General features: G+C 46.9%; 1 protein-coding gene across 5 annotated transcripts in view; it reads right to left on the reverse strand.

Moving 5' to 3' along the window:
- SH3GL3 (SH3 domain containing GRB2 like 3, endophilin A3) overlaps positions 1-22,293 on the reverse strand; it is a 135,350-nt gene that overhangs the window by 13,827 nt on the left and 99,230 nt on the right. For 4 of the 5 annotated variants that reach the window (XR_010404805.1, XM_064569806.1, XM_045899304.3 and 1 more), the window contains 3 exons: positions 21,535-21,693; positions 12,942-13,045; positions 11,704-11,813 (listed from right to left, as the gene is read on the reverse strand). Coding sequence is in view for 4 of the 5 variants with exons in the window: in XM_064569806.1 (XP_064425876.1) it covers positions 11,704-11,813; positions 12,942-13,045; positions 21,535-21,693 (373 nt within the window). In the remaining variant the exon portion in view is untranslated. Of the gene's footprint in view, positions 1-11,150; positions 11,576-11,703; positions 11,814-12,941; positions 13,046-21,534; positions 21,694-22,293 lie in introns of those variants that run through there. The other variant, XM_064569807.1, reaches the window with a different exon arrangement.

Raw genomic sequence — 22,293 nt, forward strand, 5'->3', positions numbered from 1 at the left:
TCTGTAAAAGGGGCATAATAACCGCATGAGAAATGTGTAGGAAGTCTTTAGTACATTAGCTGACCCATAGTAAGTACTCGGTAAGTGCAACTGCTGTATTTTTTTTTTTTTAAAGATTTTATTCATTTATTTGAGAGAGAGAGAATGAGAGACAGAGAGCACGAGAGGGAAGAGGGTCAGAGGGAGAAGCAGACCCCCGCTGAGCAGGGAGCCCGATGCGGGACTCGATCCGGGACTCCAGGATCACGACCTGAGCTGAAGGCAGTCGCTTAACCAACTGAGCCACCCAGGCGCCCGCAACTGCTATATTGTTACATTATTATTGTTACTATTTTATTTTCTACTGTTACCACTTCCTTGCAATATTGTTATGGCCATGAAATGAGATATATATATATCTCATCATCCGATAATATATACCTGGCATATTTTGGGCACTCAAATGCTATGTCCTTATGCCCTTAAGTGATACTTTGGTTAAAATACTTCTTCACTATTATAGAGGACCACACTTTCCACATTGCCAGTCTGAGAGGTCAAAGTTAGTACCGCTACAGGTAGATGAGGACACCCTTCGTCAAAGAAGAGCTGAGTTCTCCCTCGATGAGAGCATGGCAGCCCGGGAGCTGGACCCTCGGTTCTGGGGTCTGCTAGCTGTGCTCCACTCAGATACAACAGACTGCGGGGAGGGCGGGCAATGGGCAGCCTGGGGTTGGATGCATTTTCAAAGTTTTTACTTAGTTTTTCTTTTTTTTTCTTTTAAAGATTTATTTATTTATTTGAGAGAGCGAGAATGAGAGAGAGAGAGAGTACATGAGAGGGGCGAGGGTTAGAGGGAGAAGCAGGCTCCTCGCCGAGCAGGGAGCCCGATGTGGGACTCGATCCAGGGACTCCAAGATCATGACCTGAGCTGAAGGCAGTCGCTTAACCAACTGAGCCACCCAGACACCCACTTAGTTTGTTTTTCTACCCAGCTTCTTTCCAAACAGAAATTTTGAAGTGGCTTACAATAACACACATATTCAGAATACAGTGTTTCTGGACCAGAAGTCGAAAAGCAAAGCCACAAACACTAGGGAAACAATAGATTTTCATCCAAACAAGAGAACTTTCAAGAGTAAAAGGAGGGCATTATTAAAAACTAAACTAAAGCGACAGACATAGGACTGTCTTGGGGCAGTTCGCTTGCGCCTTTGCCAAGCGAACGAGGATACATGGTGGCCCTGACGTAAGGGGAGGAGGGGAGCGTGAGGCGGCTGCATGCACATCAACGGTCCCTGGGCTGGTCCTTCGCATCTGGCACTGAGCTTCCCGGGGGCCAGGGAAAACAGGGAACAAAATGTGGTGCACAGGGGCGCCTGGGTGGCTCAGTCCTGGGATCGAGCCCCACATCGGGCTCCCTGCTCCGTGGGAAGCCTGCTTCTCCCTCTCCCACTCTCCCTGCTGGTGTTCCCTCTCTGTCAAATAAATAAATAAAATCTTTAAAAAAAAATGTGGTGCACAATTTCTTTAAAGAAGGAAGTATACCTTTTCTTGAGGTCCATCAATTTTCCATTATTAAATACATCTTTTATTCAAATATTAAAGAAAATCTTGAAAACAGGAAAATATCGCCCATAATCCTACTACCCTTTAACCTGGGCTACACACAGATGTCGACTTGCAAAACTGTCATCAAACTGTCATCACACTATACTTACAACTTGGTGTCTTTCTTTTCCCCTCAACCATCATACCATGAACATTTTCGTTTCTACCTAATTTCCATGTGAATGCATTTGAATAGCTACATAATATCCCATTTGATGTACCATTATCTACTTAACCAGTATCCTAGTATTGACAAATATCTATAAACAAACACCGGTCATTAGGTTATTTTCACTTCTGACTTTTCATGTCTCTAGACAGTGCTGCAACAGCTGGACGAATAGGCTATTGCTTAAATTACTTCCTTAGGATACATTTCTGGGAATGAAGCCACTGAGAATGCATAAACATTTTTATTAATTTCGACAGATACTGCTAAATTGATTTCCCAGTGAGTCACCCCAGGGCTCGGCAAACTACGTATGGCCTGCAGGCCAAATAATGTTTTAATGGAACACAGCCTTGCTCATTCATTTTCAGATTGTCTATGGCCGCTTCTAACGGAGTCACATGGCTACAATAGAGGCGAGCCCACGAAGCCTAAAGGATTTACCACTTGACCCCCGACAGAAGACATCTGCCAACTCCTAAGTTACCTTAACATGCATTCCCACTAGCAGTGTGGGCATGGGCGTGGGCCACCCCCTAACGGAAACGAATTACGTGGGACCCTACAGAGAGGTCAGTGGGAGACAGAACAGATGTTTTCTTCCTCAACAAACGTGTAGTAGATGTCCGCGGTAGAAACCACAAGCTAACCACCAAAACCCACGCTGGCTTTCTTCCCCAGGAATATGGACACAGGTAGGATGTGGCTCTCCAGCTTCCCTCTCCCTCCCCAGCCTTTGCAGCCAGGTACGGCCATCAGACTCTGCTCTTGCCAGGCTGGGAGTGGGAGTGATGTGAGCCATTTAGGGCTCATTTCCTAAAGAGGAATCTCCAGCCCACTCTTAATTCCTACCTTTTGAACCACTGTTTTTTGGAGTCTCTGTGGAACATTAACTACTCTTACCTAACACAACCTAGTGCCAGCAGTGGGGTGTTCTCACCATCAAGTTTGGGATGCTGAAGCAGTGGGCAGCCAGTGATGAGGAAGAAGCAGGTATAAGAGGCGTGAAAGCCGCTGACCCTCGTCAGGTCATGGCAAAACATTCAGTGAAACTGTTGCCTATGATACCTTTGAAAGCACATTGCATACCAGCAGCTCTGAAGAAAAAAGCTGGATAAAATAAAATGTTAGTGTACATGAGTCCTTCTTGGTGCATCCAGCAAATTATTACAAGAAAGACAAGAACTGCCTGGTTTGTAAGCAAAGATACAAGGGAAGAGAGAAAGATCAGAGGTGGGAGCCCAGCGCATTGAGAAAACCTAACTGCTTCTCTGTCCCAAAGAACAGAAGACAAGCAGGCTGTTATTCCAAATCATTCTGAGACTCTCTAAGCCAAATGAAAGACCCAGTTCCGCAGCAAAGATGAAACAAAAGGCATTGCCTCCCCACTCCCACTCACCTACTGATTGAGACGGCCTCAGGTAGCCTCCATAAGGTAAGGAAGGCTAGGCAAGAAGAGGAAGAAAGAAGGTGGCCTTCAGGGTGGGAGGATGGGTTAGCCTGGTGATGGGTATTGAGGAGGGCACGTTCTGCCCAGTCGCACGCGCGCGCTCTCTCTCTCAAAAAAAAATTGTGTATTTTCCATCATCATTAGTCTCCTGGTTACAGTCTCTATGGCATGCGGCACTAGTTTTCAATTTACATCTTTGACGTAACATTTCATTTAAAGTTATTTGCTCTCTCTTTTTCTCTCTCAAAAGAAAAATCTTTGAAGTTATTCGAATAAAATTGACTTCATTAAAATATTGTCAAGAGCACACCCAGGCATAGTACCCTGGAGAGTTCTTTTGTATCCTATTAGAATAATACCAGTTTCTGTCTTTTTTTTTTTTAAAGACCCCAAAGTGTAACCAGTGCTCGACAAAATAGGATTCTGTCACTCATGCAGTAGTCCACGATGGGTGGTGCTCCCTGACTGGGGGAGGGGCAGAGGGAGAGGGAGACTCCTCGAGCAGACTCCACGTCCACTGCGGAGCCAGATGCAGGACTCAATCCCTCGACCCTGAGATCACCACCTGAGCCGAAATCAGGAGTCAGACGCTTAGCTGACTGAGCCACCCAGGCACCCCCAAAATAGACAATTTTATTAAATTCAAGCTGCCTGCAAAAAGGCTTTCAGGCCAACGCCTAACTTCTCTGCTAAAACCTGACATTAAAAATATTCAAGTCCCAAACTGTGGCTTTACCTCCTTGAAATCAGAACAATGAAAAAAGAATTGAGAACAGAATAATTGTCCTATGATATGATTCAAGGTTCTTGAGGTCTATAGTCACTCGGCATCCAAAGCCACCTCGGGCGACAAACAGCAGAGAGACGCGTCCAGGGGGACACACGCGCTGAAGGACCCGAGGGGGGTTGCTGCTGACACCACAGACTGAGTACAAGACTGCAGCCTTCCTTTCAATCTCGAATCATCATCAATCGTAAAATAGGTATTTTTAAAATTTCCCAAGTGACGTGGGGAAACAAGAATGAACACTGCTGGCAGCCAGAAATCGTGAAGAATGTGAGAAATAGCTGGAAAGTGGATATGGCAGATGGAAGAAATGAAGCCCAGAATGTTTCTCGAAGATGCTCCAGAAGTGGGCCCTGAGGATGCCCAAAGCCTAGAGTCGGTGGAAGTCATCCAGACTGGAAGCTGGATGACTGGCTGGCATTCTGGGAAAAGAATGGCCAGGTGAGTCCTCCCATCCCGGGTCTCCACCAAGCACCGGGGAGCCCAGGCATCTGCCTCCAGGAAGGAGACATGAGGACAGGGACCTGAACTACAAAGTCAGGGGAGTGAGGATGCAAACACCCAGAAAACCAGAAACCAATGCACCTCCCTCAGCAGAGCATCCCTTATTCCCTCACAACCAGGGGAGGTGGGCAGTGGTAATAAGACACACACATAGAAAGTATGATTAATATTCTTAGAGGGACATGAAGAATCTAATGACTTCTCAAATTGCATGTTAAAATTTAAAAATCTGACTACTGGTGTGATAAGCAGAGTAATAACCATCTCCCCACTCCCCACCCCAGATGTCCACATCCCAGAACCTGTGGATTCCTTCCTTACATGGCAGAAGGGGATCTGCAGATGTGATTAAATTATAGATCTCAAGACAGAATGATAACTCTGAATGACGTGGGTGGGCCCAATTTTATCACCATGTAATCACAAGGGACCGTAGAAGAGGAAGGCAAGAGAGTGAGAGTCAGAGAAGGAGGTAGGACAATGCAAGCAGAAGTCAGACAGCTTGGAAGATGGTCCACTGCTGGCTTTGAACATGGAACGAGGGGCCACAAGCCAAAGAATGCAGGCAGCCTCTAGAAGGTAGATGAGACAAGGTAACAGATTCTTCCCCAGAGCCTCTTGAAAAAACACCAACACCTTGATGTTAGGACTTCTAACCGCCAGAACCTTAAGACAGACAATAAATTTGTGTTATTTTAAGTTTATTCAATTGGAAAAAGAAATTCAATAGATGGGCTAAATAAATGAATAGGTACAAGGAAAAAAATACACAAGGTGAAATTTTCTCAGAGAACAAAGTAAAAAGAACAGAAATCTAGAAAGCAAGAAGGAAAAAATGAGCCAAAGAGAAAGACAAAAGTTTCAACATCTAATAGGATTTTAAAAAGAAAAAAATGAGAGAGAATAGATCAGGATATTTAAAGCATTAAAAAAAATTTCCCATCATTAAAAACAGTATGAGTTATCAAATTTAAATAAAGGTCAATGAGAACAAAGGGAGGGGAGGGGAATATAACCAATCTTCCCATAATTCTGATAGAACTGCCATAATTCTGATAGAATTCTGATAGAACAGGAAGAGACAACTTCATAATTACAGTCAGAGATCTCAATGCCCTTTGCCTGAAAATTAATAGAAAAGACTAGACAAAATATCCACAAGGTACAGGTGACTTGAACTATGTTATCAAACAATTTGACCAAATTGGCATTTGTAGAACCCTTCACCCAACAAGAACAGAATACACGTGCATTTCAAGCAAAGAACATTTACTAAGATGGATCGTATCCTGGGTCATAAAAAGGAAGTTTCAAAAAATTTTAAAGGGTACAAGTCATTTGGAGTATGTTATCCAAGAAAAATGGAATTAATTGGAAATCTAAAACAGAAAGATAGGGAAAATCCCCCAAATATATGGAAACTAAATAACATACCTCAAAATAAACCATGGGTTAAAGAGGATATCAAACATGAAACTAGAAACTATTTTTAAGAGGATGAAAATGAAGGCAACATACCAAGATCTATGGGGCACTGCTAAAGCAGTACTTCGAGGGAAAAACCAGCACTAAACACACAGATTAGGATGGAAGAAAGGACTCAGTGACCTCAGCCTCAACCTTAAGAAATTAGATGAAGAGCAAATGAAATTCAAAGAAGAAACGGAAAATAAAGAGCAAAGTGCAACTCAATGAACTAGAAAACAGTAAACAATAGAGAATCAATGCAACAGAAAACTGGTTCTTTGAGATTGATACATCTATACACAGAGAGAAGACACAAATTTCCTATCAGAAAAGAGAGCAGTGACATCACTACAAAGTCTATATATAATCTTACAAGGAAAATAAGGGAATATATTAACAACTTTATCCCAATAAATCTGGCAACTTAGATGAAATGGACAAATGCCATGAAAGGCACAAACTACCAAAGCTCATTCAAAAAGAAACAGATAACCTCAATAGCTTCATATCTATAAGGAAATTTAATTTGTAGTTAAAAACCTTTGCACAGGGAAATATTTTAAAGAGTAACTTTACAGAGAAAGCTGACCAATACTGCCTCAGCCAGGTGGTCAGCAAAAGCATCGATTACAATTAACATGAATAGTAATATTTCATGTTGATACCCTGAGAATGGCACTTGGCCTCTGTGGTCTTCCAATTTCATATCCCAATTCCATATCACCAGTCTCATCATGAAAAAAAATATCAGACAAATCTCAACTGAGGGACATTCTACAAAATACCTGAACACTACTCCCCAAAGCTGCCAAGCTCTTAAAAACAAAGAAAGTCTTAGAAACCATCACAGCCAAGAGGAGTCTAAGCAGATATCATGACTAAATGTAATGCACTGGTCTTGGATGGGATGTTGGAACAGAAAAGGGACATTAGGTAAAAATTAAGGAAATCTGAATAAAGTACAGACTTTAGTTAATAATAATGTAGCAATACAGGTTCACTAGATGTACCAAACTCATAAGATGTTAATAATAAGGGAAAAAAATAATAAGGGAACAGTTTTGCATACATAGGAATGGTGTGTACTATCTCTGCAAATTTTCTATAAATCTAAAACTATTCTAAAATTGTCTTTAAAAAAAAACTTTCTCACAAAGGGTTTATCCCATGAATATAAGATTGCTTTAATTAATTTAACATAACTCACCATGTTAACCAACTAAAAGAAAAAACATATTATCAATTCCATAGATGCCAAAAAAATTCATTCCTGATAAAAACTCTCAGCAAACTATGACTGGAAGGGAATTCAATCTGATAGAAGGCATCTATGAAAAACCTACAGCTAACATCATACTTAATTATGAGATACTGAACGCTACCCTTCTCACATCAAGAACAAGGCAAGCAGGTCCGCACCAACTATTCTATTCAACATTATACTGGAGGTTCTAGCAGGTACAAAAAGGCAAGAAAAACAAATAAAAGGCATCTTAACATCCAGTAAATCTTTATTTGTAGATGACATGATCATCTATATGGAAAAACTACAGGATCTACAAAAAAGCTGCTGAAACTAATAAGTGACTTTAGCAACATGGCAGGACACAAGATGAATATATAAAAACCAACTGTATGTCTATACAAAGCAATAAAAAATTGGTCACTGAAATGTTATAAAAATAATGTTTAAAGTCATGAAAAATATGAAGTATTGAGAGACTGACTTAAAAATGTATAAGACTTATCTGCTGAAAACAGCAAAACATGGCAGAGAGAAATTAAGAAAACTGAAGTGGAAAATAGACTATGTTCAAGACTGGAAAACTCCATATTGTTAAGCTGTAAATCCCCACTGAATTGATTTATAGATTCAACCTCAACCAAATCAAAATCTGAGCGTGATTTCTTTTATAGAAATTGAAAAGCTAATCCTAAAATTCACATAGAAAAGCTACTAGAACAGCCCAAACAAAGAGCTTTGAAAAAGACCAACGTTAGAGGACTAACACCACCCAACTTGAAGACTTATGATGAAGCTAGAGTAACCAACAATAAAAAGCTGAATGACAATGGAAATGTAATGATAGTACACTGTGTGATACAGCTGTGAATATTATTTTAATGCTCTTAACATTGTAAATATTGATATAGGATATAAAAATGGAAGTTACCGCTGAGGCTTCAGAACTGTTAAAAAACAAAAATGGACGTACAGGAGACTGCCATGTAGAAATTACAAACACAAAGACCAAATTAGAAGAGATAGGAAACTAGTTTTCACAACTCTTCATCCCAACCTTATCTATGCTATAGATGGGTCAGGAGATGGAGATCAGAAAGGGTTTTTAGAGAAATTTCTGGAGAGCCTGAAAGAGGGGGGTGTGTTTACATTCTTCCTATTTCACATCAAGTCAAGGGAGACATTTAAAAAGACCCGTAAGAGGCGCACCTGGGTGGCTCAGACATTAAGTGTCTGCCTTCGGCTCAGGTCATGATCCCAGGGTCCTGGGATCGAGTCCTGCATCGGGCTCTCAGCTCCGCAGGAAGCCGGCTTCTCCCTCTCCCACTCCCCCTGCTTGTGTTCCTTCTCTCTCTGTGTCTTTCTCTGTCAAATAAATAAATAGAATCTTAAAAAAATAATAAAAATGGGGCACCTGGGTGGCTCAGATGGTTAAGTGTCTGCCTTCAGCTCAGGTCATGATCCCAGGGTCCTGGGATCGAGCCCCGCATCAGGCTCCTGGCTCAGCGAGGAGCCTGTTTCTCCCTCTCCCTCTGCCTCTCTCCCTGTTCATGCTTTCTCTCTCTCTCTCTGTATCTCTGTGTCTCAAATGAATTAAAAAAAAAAAAAAAACACTAAAAAAAAAATAATAAAAATAAAAAGACCCATAAGAGAGCTTGAAATATGTTCCCTGGAGTTTTAAGAACAGAAGTGGTAGATGGAAAAAGAGAGGAGAAGCCAATTACAATCCCTTTGCTGACACCAATCTTTGCCCTACAATAGGCCAGAGCTTGAGGGGGAGCCCAACTTCAAATCAAGATCCTGCATCCATGCACTCAAGCGAGAGGAGGACTTATGTTACCCAAGAAGAGCCAGATAAGTCACGGGGCTGCCCATGTCTTCACCAAGAAGTAGAGGCAACGACATTTAACATAACAGCGTGGGTTGGGGAGTTGTGCATGGTCAAAGTGATGGTGACATGATGAAAACAGTGATTATGAGTAACTTGGAAGGAGGAAAGAGGAGGTGAGGAGAGAAGTTCATGGGAGGCTAAGGACAGGGAGTGCAGTCTTCATCTGCCATATCAGGAAACCACAGATCTTATCCCAAACCAAAAAATCAAGAACTAGCAATAGAAGCATATCATTTAGAACAACGGAGCTACATACCAAACAAAGAGCTGAAAGTGGGTTCTTCTGAGAGCAGGAAATGAAGATGAGGAGAGGGGAGAAAGGGAGACAGCTGCTTTTTATTAAAGGCCTGGTAGCACCACTTTCTTTTTAGAACTATATACACATATTAGTCCCATCATTTTTATTTTTTAATTGAAAAAGAAATCTTAAAGGATAGCAACAGTGTTGGAAGAAAATCCCATGGACCGGTATGTTATGAAGAGGTGGTTTGAAATCCATGGGCAAATAAGTGAACTTCGACTTCAGTCTCGTACAAAAATTAACTCAGAGTGGATCATGGACTGAAATGTAAACGTGTACAACTCTGGGGAAAAAGCACAGGAGAACTTGTTCAGTCAGAGAAAGCTCAGACTTTACGCCAAAAGCACGATCTTAAAAGGAAGAAATGAGAAATGACTTCACCACAATTAAAAACTTTTGATCTGCCAAAAACCCTGTTAGAAGAATAAAAAGAAGCTAGAAAGTGAAAGAAAATATTTACAAACCACATATTCATCAAAGAACTTATATTCAGAATATATAAAGAACTCTAAAATCGCAACAATAGGGGCCCCTGGCTGGCTCAGTTAGAAGAGCATCCAACTCTTGATCTCGGGGTCGTGAGTTTAAGCCCCACGTTGGGTGCAGAGATCATTTAAATAAATAAAACTTAAAAAAAAAAACACACACAGGCGCCTGGGTGGCTCAGTCATTAAGCGTCTGCCTTCGGCTCAGGTCATGATCCCAGGGTCCTGGGATCGAGTCCCACATCGGGCTCCTTGCTCCGCGGGAAGCCTGCTTCTCCCTCTCCCGCTCCCCCTGCTTGTGTTCCCTCTCAGGCTGTGAAATAAATAAATTTATTTATCTGTCAAATAAATAAATAAATTCTTAAAAAAAAAAAAACAACAACACACACAACGGAACAATAAACTGGGGAAAAAACTTATTAACATCCCCATACGTAAAGAATGTGTATGAGTCAATAAGGCAAAGTAAACAACCTAAAGGAAAAAGAATAAATTAACACTAACACACAGTTCAGACCTAAGAAAATACAAATGGCAAACTAAACTACAGGGTGGGGGACAAGTTCAGCTTCACTAGTTATCACAGAAAGGCAAATTAAGATTGAATACTCTTTTTTACCCATGAATGCTTGGCAAAAATGGAAGTCAAAAGACCCGGGCATGGGGAAACAGGCACTACTACATCAAGAGTAGTGTGCCCGTTTGGGAAGGTCATTTGGCAATAGCTACTATCATTTAACATTTGCATTCACTCTAACTTAGCAATTTCACTTCCAAGGAAAACTTGCCCATCAGCACATAGAAGCAGATACAGTGTATTGCTTTTAGCAAACAACTGGAAACAACCTTAGCGTCCATTAATAGGGAAATGGTATAAATAATGGAAAGCTATGAAGCCATTAAAAAATAGGGGGATAGGGCGCCTGGGTGGCTCAGTCGGTTGAGCGACTGCCTTCGGCTCAGGTCATGATCCCAGGGTCCTGGGATCGAGCCCCACATCGGGCTCCCTGCTCCGCAGGAAGCCTGCTTCTCCCTCTCCCACTCCCCCTGCTTGTGTTCCCTCTCTCGCCGTGTCTCTCTCTGTCAAATAAATAAATAAAATCTTAAAAAAAAAAAATAGGGGGATAGAGATTGATCTATATGCATGACATGGGAATAACTCCAAGAGAAAGCAAGCTGCAGAACAATACACCTGGTATGATCTTGTATTTGAAAAACAGAAAATAATCTAAAACCATGTGTATATAGTGTAGACACGGTTAAATTGTTAACCGTGGCTACATCCAGGGAAGGGACGGGGACGGAGCAGGTGACCACGAGAAACTACAGCATGACTTATACCGATTGAATGTTGTTTTTCTCCGTCGGATCATTTTATCCGAGAACATATCTGTGTCATGCATCTAACGAGAAAATAATGATGCAGCATTTAAGACGGTGCCTAGCATCCAGCAGGTGCTCAACAAATGCTCGTTCAAACTTTTTTTAAAAAAAAAAATAGTGAAATATCTTGAAAGAGTTCAAAATGTAAATACAGAGGACCACGAAGCTCTCTGGTGCCCTGGCCAGGGTTTTAACATATCAGAAGGCAGTAAGTGGTGGAATTCTTCCTGGTGCCGGTTTTTGAAACTTGACTTTTGAAACTTGACGTAAGTATCCAAAACCAGGAAGCAGGAAAAGGAGCATTCCTGAGAGGAAAGGGGGGTGGGATTCACCAAACAACTAAAGAAAAAAATTCAGGGTCTCACACCAAATGCAGCAGTAAGCAAAGGCCTCCCTCCAGAGCACACCTAGCCACACAGAACGGTCATCTTACCTGTTGTCTTTGCTGACGAGGTGGTGGACACCCCATTGAGCTCACTAGGACTCCTTTTGATGGGCCGTGGCTTATACTCTCGTCTGGGGACACTGGATGCAGCTGATATTCTGAAAAACACATTTTAAGATCAGTCAGACATCAGATGAAGAAAGCCATGCTTCCAAATGTACGTTTGCACTGCTTGGGGAGCCTACGAACTTGGGGGAGAGGTGGTGGTTGTGAAGGGGGTAATTTTTACGCATTGGTTCGTGAGTAGCCCAAAGTGGTGGGGGTGATATCCGGTGACTACCGGCGTAGTTTTTCGCTATATATTTGAAAGTGTGGGTCTCTCACAGAGTCTCTGAGGCCCCTGTCAGGTGCCAGGTTATACTGGGCACCCAGCAACGTTAGCTGCCTTTTCTCCCCTTCTGCTTATGCAGAGACAGAAATACACAAACGTGATTGTGTGAGCACTGCATGCATGCCCCCCCGCAAAGAAGTGGATGCTTCAGAGACCGGCCACACCTGAGAAATCTGCCATTGATTTAAGCAAACATCCCTCCAAACGTATTCACTATCATCATCCCATGTAAAACAATATTCGGTTACCAAACCTGGTCAAGAATGGGGTAGGTTTTTTTAACCCACTATATTAATTAATAGGGTCACTGGGCCTACTACGTGTGATATTACTAATTTTCAGAGAAATACAGAATACATCATCATTAAAACCTAAGGGGAACGGCCATCTTCCTTTGACCGTTCAGAAGGTATTTTTGACTCTTTCAGTACCTCTCTGAGTCAGTATTACGAACGTGGCCTATCTGCCTGGATATTTACATACTTTCCAGATATTTACATACTTTCTGCGTATCATCTCACACTTCTCCACATCCCTACACGTTGGCAAGGAGGTACATGCCATCGCCGCCCCGGCTTAAGCCCTCAAATCAGCAAGGAAGCCGGGACAGCTCTGTCGGGTGAGCAGCTCTGTCAGGTTGCCCTGAACACAGGTCACGGAAAAGGGCTTTCGTGAAACACAAAAGGAAAAAAGCCGCCAGACTGCTTTTCCCAGCTCTGTCCCTTTGGCCAGAGCCACGTACTTATTACTTCAGTGCTATCCCACACCCAACCATGAAAGCCAGCTAAGAAAATTCAAAACAGAATGGGGCGGCGGGAAGGGGCAGACGGAGGGACTGATTCAGATGGAGTCTACTCGGCAGCCCCGGGTTGGCAGGGCACGTGAAGGCTCTTACCGCATCTGCAGATTGCTCTGTAACTCCTGCAGGATCTCCGTGGACTGTTTGTGATAGTCTAAAGCTGCCTCTATGAACACGGCCAACTGGCTGACTTGTTCTACCTGCAGCAAAAGTGGGAAATTATGCCAAGGCCTATGTAATGTTCAGAGAGAGAGAGAGGCGGGACCAGCAACAAAGACCCAGCTTCGCAGGGAAGCCCCGCGTCGTCCTCGGCTCTGGTCCATTTCATTTCCTTAGGCTGCGTCATCATCACACGGGTGGTGGTAGAAAGCTGTATATTCTGGAAAACCATGTTCAAATTTATTTGTGATTAAAATTTGGTTTAGCTCAATGGAAGCTGGTTTTCCCAATCAGATGACACCCTCAAGAGATTTTTGTGCTCTAAAGCTCACGGATCTGAACACAGAGACATAAAGCTTTCCAATGACATGGGAAGCCAACACTGAGTAAATGAACCTCTTCCTTAGTGAAATGTCTCTTCGGGCATCTTCTAGCTAAGTCAAATCAGGAAGCTAAGTAAATTAAGCTGTTCTCACATAAGAAAGGAAACCAGGGGAGGGTGGGCACCAGGGCAAACACTTGCCAGCTCCCTGTGTCTCATTGCTGTCTGCACAAAATCGTGGCCATGAAACGTGACAGCCGAAAGGAATGAACTCTACAGCCTCTTGTATCTCTCGGTCCCCCGAATCGATGGAAAAACTAAAGTAGAAAAGCTCTATCACATAAGAAAGGCTGGAAGACCAGGGGATGCATGGATTGAGGAAGAGGCGTCCCCTGTGGGAGCTTCCCCGCTTCCCCCATGCGTCTGAACAGCTGCTCCAGAAAAGCGGGATTCATGACGCTGATGTTGGCAAGCCTCGGACGCAGGACCTCTGGGTTGAGGTGATAAGGACCCCCAGCAAGAGCCCCATGACCTCCAGATCCGGAGAAGGTCACAAACCAAAATCAATCCCCCCTCTTCCAAAGCTTCCCCAAAGCCTATGCATCATTCCCACGTGCTAAGCAGCTTGAGGGCAGAGTCTGCCCTGCTTATTCACCCCGTAAAACCAACCACGGACTGGTCCACCTTCAAAGACCCAAGCTGCTTCCATCTGTTGCTACAGACCCTGCTTCGGCTGCCCTACACTCGCTTTCCTTGTGCACACATCAACACGGCCCAGTACACACCTGAGAAACCCACAGCATCCCACTGGTGCCCCGCTGTGCTCCGCATCCGAACAAGGAAATCCCGTTGTGTTACAGTCACTTTGCCGCGCTTGGGGCTGGAAGAGCACCAAGCCTAGCCTTAAATTTCCCAAAACCCAATGAACAAAACAAAGACAGCCTGGCCACACAGAAATCCTAAGGATTTCTTAAATTTCACTTCTCTGGCTTTCACGTTTAAACAAGTCCAGTTTAACGGCCCAACTTGACCACAGCAGAATCTGCCGAAGCAGGAACCGTGCTCCCCAGCTGGGGGGAGCGGCGGGTCGGGTCCGATCTGAGCCACACCTCACTGCCTTCAGTAAAGTTAACTGCTATTTTAATCCCCACTTTGAGATATGTTTGACATTTCTCTTTTCAAAGGAGCAGTGAAAAAAGGAGTATTCCTGGAAACATACGGGGGACGGGGAGGGAGGGAGAGAGGGAAAGATCACCAGAGCTCCTGTCTGGTTGGCTCAGACAAGTTATGTAACCTAGAGATGCATCTGTCACTATTCGTTCGGTGGCTGACTTTGGGAAGGAACTGAGTCCCAAGGCCCCTTGGGAGAGAACAGTGGTGCTGCATGGTGCTCAATGCAACCACTGGAGAGACGGTGCTGCAAAGTTCCTGCTGGCCGGGAAGCCACGTGGTGCCACAAGGGGCTTCCGTGCCTCCCCGTGCCAGAAAACGGAGGCTTCCGCTTATCCCCGGGCCATAAGCAGCAAGGTGCGTGCGGGTGGTCTCTGCTTCCCAAACCCCAGGTAGGATTCAACACCTGGACAGGCAGAACCAAGGCAGCGATAAAGCCAGGCCTTGCAAGTACCTGTCCGGAAGGTAAAGCGTTTCTTCCACTGGCCACACCACTCAATGTGGCAAATCCACCTGTTGACTCGGGGAAGGTCACCTGGGATGAGAAGACAGGTGTAACTCTACTTAGGGCCGAGAACAACACTGCCCCTCTCTGGTGCCACCTTGGGAGTGAAGTGTGACCACACATCACATACACAGAGCTCCCGGCTCAGAGTAAAGTGCACTCGCCGTCATGGTGGGTCACTCCTGGCCAGGTGCCTGAAGCAAGAAACTCAGACTTCCCAGTAAGCTAGAGGAGAAGGAGGGAGGGTCCAGGTATGGGCCATGGTGCTGGCAGATGGTGGGGCGAGGACTAGGAAGCTACCCGGGGCAAAGGAACCAGAAAGAGCTTGTGGTGGAGAGGAAAATGGCCCCCAAAGATGCCCAAGCCCATCTCCCCAAATCTGTGACTATGTCACCTTCCCGGGCAAAAGAGACTCTGTGGGTATGATTGAGTTAAGGGTCTTGAACTAGAGGATGACCTGGGTTATCTGGGTGGCCCAGTGTCATCATAGGTTCCTAGAAGAGGGAGGCAGGAGGGTCAGAGTCAAAGAAGGAGGTACATCGGCGGGGCAGAGTAAGAGGGATGAAGATGCCTCATGCGGGCTTCACGGCCGACGCCACCCCACTCCGCGAGTCCTCGCTCCCTCCCCTGGGGCAAGACTCAGTGTGTCTCCAGGGTGTCGCCCGTGGGCACACTCTCCTTCAAAACCCTCTCGTTCGCTGCAAACCAATGGCTGATTATAAGCACATGAGGCCGTTGGGGGTACTGAGCCCTGGGGATGGAGGCAGAGCACCCACGTCCCCATACTACTGTGGACTACGAATACAAGAAGTCCCCGGGCTGTGGCCCCAGGGACACTTGAATTGGACCTGAGCCACTGGGGTGACCTGCAGACCAAGTGCAAAGGATCTGGGCTGAACCCAAAGGAAGGACAGCTCCAAGGACTGCATCCTGTAGTAAGATCAGCCCTCTGCAGAAGGTTATAGAAACAGTGGCCAAGTAGGAGCAGGGCTGTGAACTCTCCTCCTCAGACCCTTCAGCGACTAGTTACCACAGGACCGGTTAGCGGCCAGGTAAGTGGGCGGAGAGGCACACCCTGAAGACCACGGCACGAGGAGGGATGAGAGGGATGTCAGTAGGTAACGCCCTGCACCCAGATGCCTGGAATCTGCAGCGAGCCTGGCATGCAAGAACGAGGAAATGCACCTCTTCTGGAAGGCGACAAGCCATCCCCTTTCACAACTGAAAACGGCGTATTTCCAACGGAGAGAGCATCTTCGATCTGACTTGTGGTTATCCAAGTGATCTCTTGCTCCGTCATATCAAAGACGTCCACTCCTTCTGGACTCCCCGCAGAAGCTAGGAGTCTGATCTTAAATAGACGCCTTTGCTAACAGGGCGAGGGCTTTACTCAGAGTTTCTGAGAAAGTCTGAGCAAGGCAAGGAACTCAGTAGCCTAGATAACAGCCCCTTATGCTTCCATTCTCCACTCCACTTTCCCAAAGGGTTTCCTGACATGTGTAGGTCAAGTTGACTTTCCAGGGGCAAAGAGCTGAGCAGAAGTGAAACCAGAATCAGATTTCAGGTGGTTTGCTCCTTGTTGGGTGCACCTTCCTTCCGCGAGCCCAGTTTTTCCTAATGTACCTTGTGCCACGTGTCACCAGTCCCTTGAAATGACAGCAATAATGATGATGCGGAAGGTCAAACAGGTTTGAGAAACTCCCCGGTGTGCCCTGCCTTAGGAATCTCTCCAAGACCAACTTTTCACATTGTCATATAAAGACTCTGAAAAGTCTTGGGATCAAGAAAACCTGCCTAGTTTTGTCCACGTGAGGGTTTGCCAAACTCATTTGAGTGTAGAAACATTATTAGTGCAACCTACTACAGCCCGTGGAATGAATTTAGGAAAATGCCACCCCGGACCAAAGGAAAGAACCCAGGAATCTGCAATCCGGTAACCCCACTTGTTGCAGGAGCCCACGGATGGAGGGAGGATCCCCAGGCAGGAGACGTGGACCAAGAGAGCTAGAGACAAGTGCAGGTGTCTGGCCTCATGGGCCTGGAATGGGGATATTCTAGGTGCTCTCTCTGGCTCCTGCAAAGTCAAAGACCTACATTCCATGATGTCACGGGGTGAGGAATAGACTTCTCTGCAAAGACAGAAGAAGAGTGTTCACAGGCCATTCCCAAGAAATGGTGAAGGCGGGCAACCAACCTGCTCAATTTCCCGCACCCCTACCTCAGAGCAAATTGTGATGGGCACAGGGACCCCTCTCCTAGGGGGAGCCCCGCCAGGCCTAACCCTCGGGGCTCCCGGGAAAGCTGGTGGACCAAAACACCTCCGGGCTTGCATCTGTGCACGGAATAATGAGCAACAGGTGAAGAGATGCCCAAGGTCTCCAATCCAGCCCCGACTGACAAGACAACTGAGGATTCCAGTGTGGGGCCAAAGGAGACTTCTCTTTGGTTCTCCCACTCACAACTCTGCCAAACTCAGACAGGAAAATAAACGCCAGTTTCCTTGGGAATGTCGGAGTGACCGATTCGGGTCCCTCACACCACCCCTTCCTTCTTTCCACATCACAAGTGCAGGGGTGCTCTGTCTGACCGAGGAAGTCAGGGGCCCCCGACAACCAGGGTGTCTGCACCCAGCACTGAATAGGCGGTAAGTGGAGTCTGACTCTGAGGTCTGGATTCTTTAAGAATGTGGGTTCGCCAAGATCTGCCTTTCTGCTCTGCCCGCCTCACTCCCCCTGTGGGTCCCAAGGTCTAGACTTCAGTCCCGGGGTAGGTAGCTAGAGTCCCATTGTGGGCCCAGGCCCAAGCTGCCCACACGGATTTCCAGAAAGTCCCATCCTCTGGGCAAGGGGCCGGTATGTGACCCTTGTTCGGCTGTCCCTGTTTGTTTCTCAGTTGGGAGTATTCAGATGTGAGGACAGATGAGCAACCACCCCCTGGAAAGCCCCACAAATGGCCCATTGGCCAGAAAATCCTAGACAAGGGTTACATAATCTGCATTTGGAGATTCCAGAAAAACCAACTCTGTGCGTCCCAGTCGGGGCTCTCCTCAAACCAGGCAGATCTCTGGCGTTATCTGGCGAAGCTTTCCTTGTGTCTTAGCCGCAGCTACAAGATATGAGGGCTGGACAAGACACCCACCCCCCTGTTCCCTGGAGAGTGAGACTCTGGGGTTCGAACCGTCAGTGCCAGGCAGAGATGGGCGGATGGCACCAGGCCCCGGACACGCCACCCCCCCCTTCATTCACGCCGCTCTGCTTATCTACCTCCTCCAGCCCCTCTTCACTCCTGCCGGGGAGGAGATCAGGGAATGTTCCCTAATTAGCAGGATGGCTTATTCTGCCCCCAAAGCCAGCTCTGCATGACCAGAGGCCCCATGTCTCAGAGTGTGTCTGATAGCCAAGCAGGGTGGCTTTCGTCAGCTGAGGACAGAAGGACGGAAGTCCTAGCTGGACATGCGTAGGTCCATGTCATCCCCTCCAGCACCACTGCCCAGGAGGCCCGTAGGGTATAATTACTGGGTGTTCTCATCAGTGAAAAGGGCGGCCCCTTGGTTCCAATCTGGCGTCTGTGTCCGTTCCTCACCTAGAACGCAAAGGGGTGGCCAGCTCTGACTGACGGCCCCAAACCTCTAGCTCACGATGGTACCAACATCTCCCACCTGTGTCTGGAGGAGGCGCCAGGCCCTTGGCTGTCTGCCACCACGTCCCTGGGGAACAGGCACGCACCTGGGCGGTGGCAAGTGCCACGTCGGGCGCAAGCGCCGTCCAAGCCCCTGGACAAAGGCGGGGCCTGCAGACCCACCGTGTTTACCTGGGAATTAAGACCCCAGCCATCTTTAGTGGCAGGATCGGTTCCTGGAAGAAACCCCAGCCGTCCTGAAGCATCGCTCCTCCTCCTGAGCCTCCTCACCGAGAAAGACAGCAGCCACAGATAGAAGGGGCCGAGCGGCAAAGGTTGGACAGGAGCTGGTGACCCACAGAGAGCAGGAAGTCAGGGTTCTGTGGGCTGCAGGGCCCTGGGGCTGGCCTGGGTGTAGAGAAGGGCAAGGGCAGGGCTGAGAGCTCCGTGAATGTGTCCTCCCCCCACGCACCGCTTCTTTGTCTTCCCCACCAGTCACCTGCCGCTGATCCCCAAACACCAACCACCTCCGCATCCGCCTGTCAGGTCCGAGGGCTGAAGTGGAGAAGATTTTCTAGACCGTGCCTCATCCACAGGACCGCCAGACCGCCCGGGCCTGGCCCAGACACACCGACACGGAAAAGGTCAAGACGGTGCCCTTCTGGGTCTGATTGCCGCTGCCCCAAGAACAGAAGGAAGGCAGCCTTCTGGAGCCTACACGGCAACTTGTGAGCGTCCTCGACTATAAGCCCAGGAAGGGGAAGCGGTGAAAGCAGGCATGCCATGCTTGAGGGGCCACCCCTGCACCCCTCAGGCTCCAGCACGAGTCACTCAGCACACGGCCCCTTGTCACTGTCACCATCGTCCTTGTCATCACCACCAACCGCTTCGGCACTGCTATGGCCATGCCCGCAGGACTCAGCAGGCAGAGTACCCGGTGAGCCCCGCGGTTAAAGACGGCACAAGGAGACGAGACCAGAGAAAGGGAAGCAGCCTCGTTCCAAGGCGGCTCCGAAGTCCTTAGCTGTCTTCTGATCTCGGTCTCCTCCCACCTGCGTGGCTGGTTTCCAGGGGCTTTTGTCAGAGGCCAGAAGCAACAGGCCATCCCTGAAACGAGCCAGCACCGCCTGTCGGACCTGAGGGAGCAGCTCAGGCTCCCCAGAGGTGAACGGGGGTACCCTCCACCCCAGGACACCTCAGGGGACGCACTGCAGTTCCCCTGCAGGGCTGGAGTTAAGACCTAGCTCTGACTCGTGCCGGGGCGGGGTGGGAGGCAGTCCACTCATTTGCGAATACGGTCACTGTCAGCCAAGGGACCAGTGACCGAGTTTCCGTACGGAAGGGATCATTCCTGACTTCTGCTTGACCTTGAAGGGAAAACAGGTCAACTGGGGGAACTGGCAGAGACAGAGAAACCGAAGGAGACCCCTAATGGAGGGCTTTGCAAAAAGCCCATCATCATCGTGCTTCGTGAATGAAAAAGCACGCGGGGCAGGCGGGCCGTGAGACACACGAGATTCAACCTCAGAGTTTAAATCCACCACTACCAGGCACAGGACCGGAAGGACGACGTCTGCCACGGCCTGGTAAGGATCAGACGCATCCAATACGTCACACTCCAAAACCACGTGCTGAATACTTCAAAAGATCAAATACGGCAATCGGAGACGAAACAAAACCAAAATTGCCGATGGCTTCGGGACAATTTCAAGAGAAAAGTGATATTTTTAAGGGAAAATAAACAAACAAGAAAAACAGAGCCAATGGTTACACCTCTTCCCATTTCCCATAAGGTGTAAAAAACCTGATAAACTATTAAAAGGAGAAGCATAATAGAGTGTACTTCTCAGCACTCAGGTTTCGTGGACGTGGGGATTTTCAAATTGTTTTCTCCAGGATCAATGTCTTGTCAACACTGAACGTAATTCCCCAACACGTCACCACGGCAAAGAAAGGCTGCTCAGTACGTTTTGTTTGACTTAACTCGAAAATGCGAGACCTTGATACACCTTTTAATGAACTATTGGAAGTAGAACATGGTTTTGCAGATAAATAAATCCTCCACCTTGTCTCCACAGGTTTGAAAGTTCAACAAAGAGGGTCCAAAACTAAGCCTGGACCAAAATGGCACAGGACACTGCCAAGGCCAAGTTTAGGACAGGGACGCCGGAGACAAGCAGGTGGCAGAAGGCTCTTCCAATCGGGCAGCAACAAACACAAAAGGCCTCATCACCGAGGCAAAGGAGGGAAGCCTTCAGCCTTCAGGATGCGCAGGACGGGGTGACCATGCCTCTTCAGTATGCTGAATCTAGCTTCCCTTGGACAAATCAAACATAAGCTGGCAGGAATCAGAGTATGACAGAATATTTTGCATTTCTGAGGGATCTGTGTCGAGACCTTCACGATCCCCGAGCTCACAAGCACCGCCACTCAGGTACAGCTGAACAGTGTAGATCATGCTCTGATATCCTGAACGTTCACGATGACAAGAAAGGCATCAGAGAGCTGCTCCTCCTCAAGCATCTGCCTCACACGGTGCTTCTCTCAGTCTTAGCAAAACTGCAGTGACCACACGATATGGGATTTCCATTCTCCTGCAGAACCACCACGCAACGGCCTCAAATACGAAAGCCGGTCCGCTATCTAACTCCCCAAACGACCCCCCTCCCCGGGGCCACCTGGAGCACAGCTCGGGAGCAATCCTGGGATGAACAGGACTTCTCGAGATCTGAGGTTTGAGCTGGGGCTTGCCAAATGTCCGGAGCTATTTCTGAGGCAGGAGATAGATAATGGCTACAGAAAATTCTGGAAGCTTTTGTAAACTAAGGCTCCGGAGCTTCTCCTCATGTTGGTCCTAATCATATATTCAATGTTTTTAATCACATTAAAGTCTCCTGTTTGGTTTAAATACTTACATCATTTTCTAAAAAATTAAACATGCTTCTTTCAGCCAACTCCTTTGACTCTTCAAATTTTTCTACCGCTTGTCTGACTTCTTCATCTGGTATCTTACCTACTCGCTTCTTTTTATAATCATAATCCAGGCGGCGGCCTTCCAGCTTTTTCAGGTGGTGCTAAACAAGACAAAGGAGTCCTTCAGAGAACTGCACACTCAAAACACGGGGCAAAGAAACCTCTGTTGTTTCCATGAAAATAGCCATTGCTTTTTGTCCGTCTACATTCTAGGGGCAAGGACACATCTTACATGTCTGTGGGTCCTCAGCATCCACTTAAGGCCACCTTTACTGCAGACCCTCAAGGAATATTTTTGGGTGGATGGATGGACGGATGGATGGGAGGGTGAGTGGATAGATGGGTGGGTGGATGGATGGACGGGTGGCTGGGTGGGCAGATGGCTGGATGGATGGGTGGGCGGATGGGCAGGTGGGTGGGTAGGCAGATGGATGGATGGATGGTTGGGCGGGCTGATGGATGGGTGGGTGTGTGGGCAGCTGGGTGAATGGGTGGTTGATTGGGTGGGTGGATGGGTGGGCAGCTGGGCGGATGGAAGATGGGTGGATGGGTGGGTGGATGGATGGTTGATTGGATTGGTAGATGTGTGGGTAGATGGATGGCAGAGTGAATGAGTATCTACATGGAACATGAGGACACAGCATCAGCACTCAGATTCCATTTCCCAAAGTTCTTTACAGGACCCCTCACTTAAGCTCTAT

Source organism: Mirounga angustirostris, unplaced genomic scaffold (genome assembly GCF_029215605.1).
Source record: "Mirounga angustirostris isolate CCGP_5_RB_7025 unplaced genomic scaffold, mMirAng1.0.hap1 SCAF_9, whole genome shotgun sequence".
NCBI classification, from domain to species: domain Eukaryota; kingdom Metazoa; phylum Chordata; class Mammalia; order Carnivora; family Phocidae; genus Mirounga; species Mirounga angustirostris.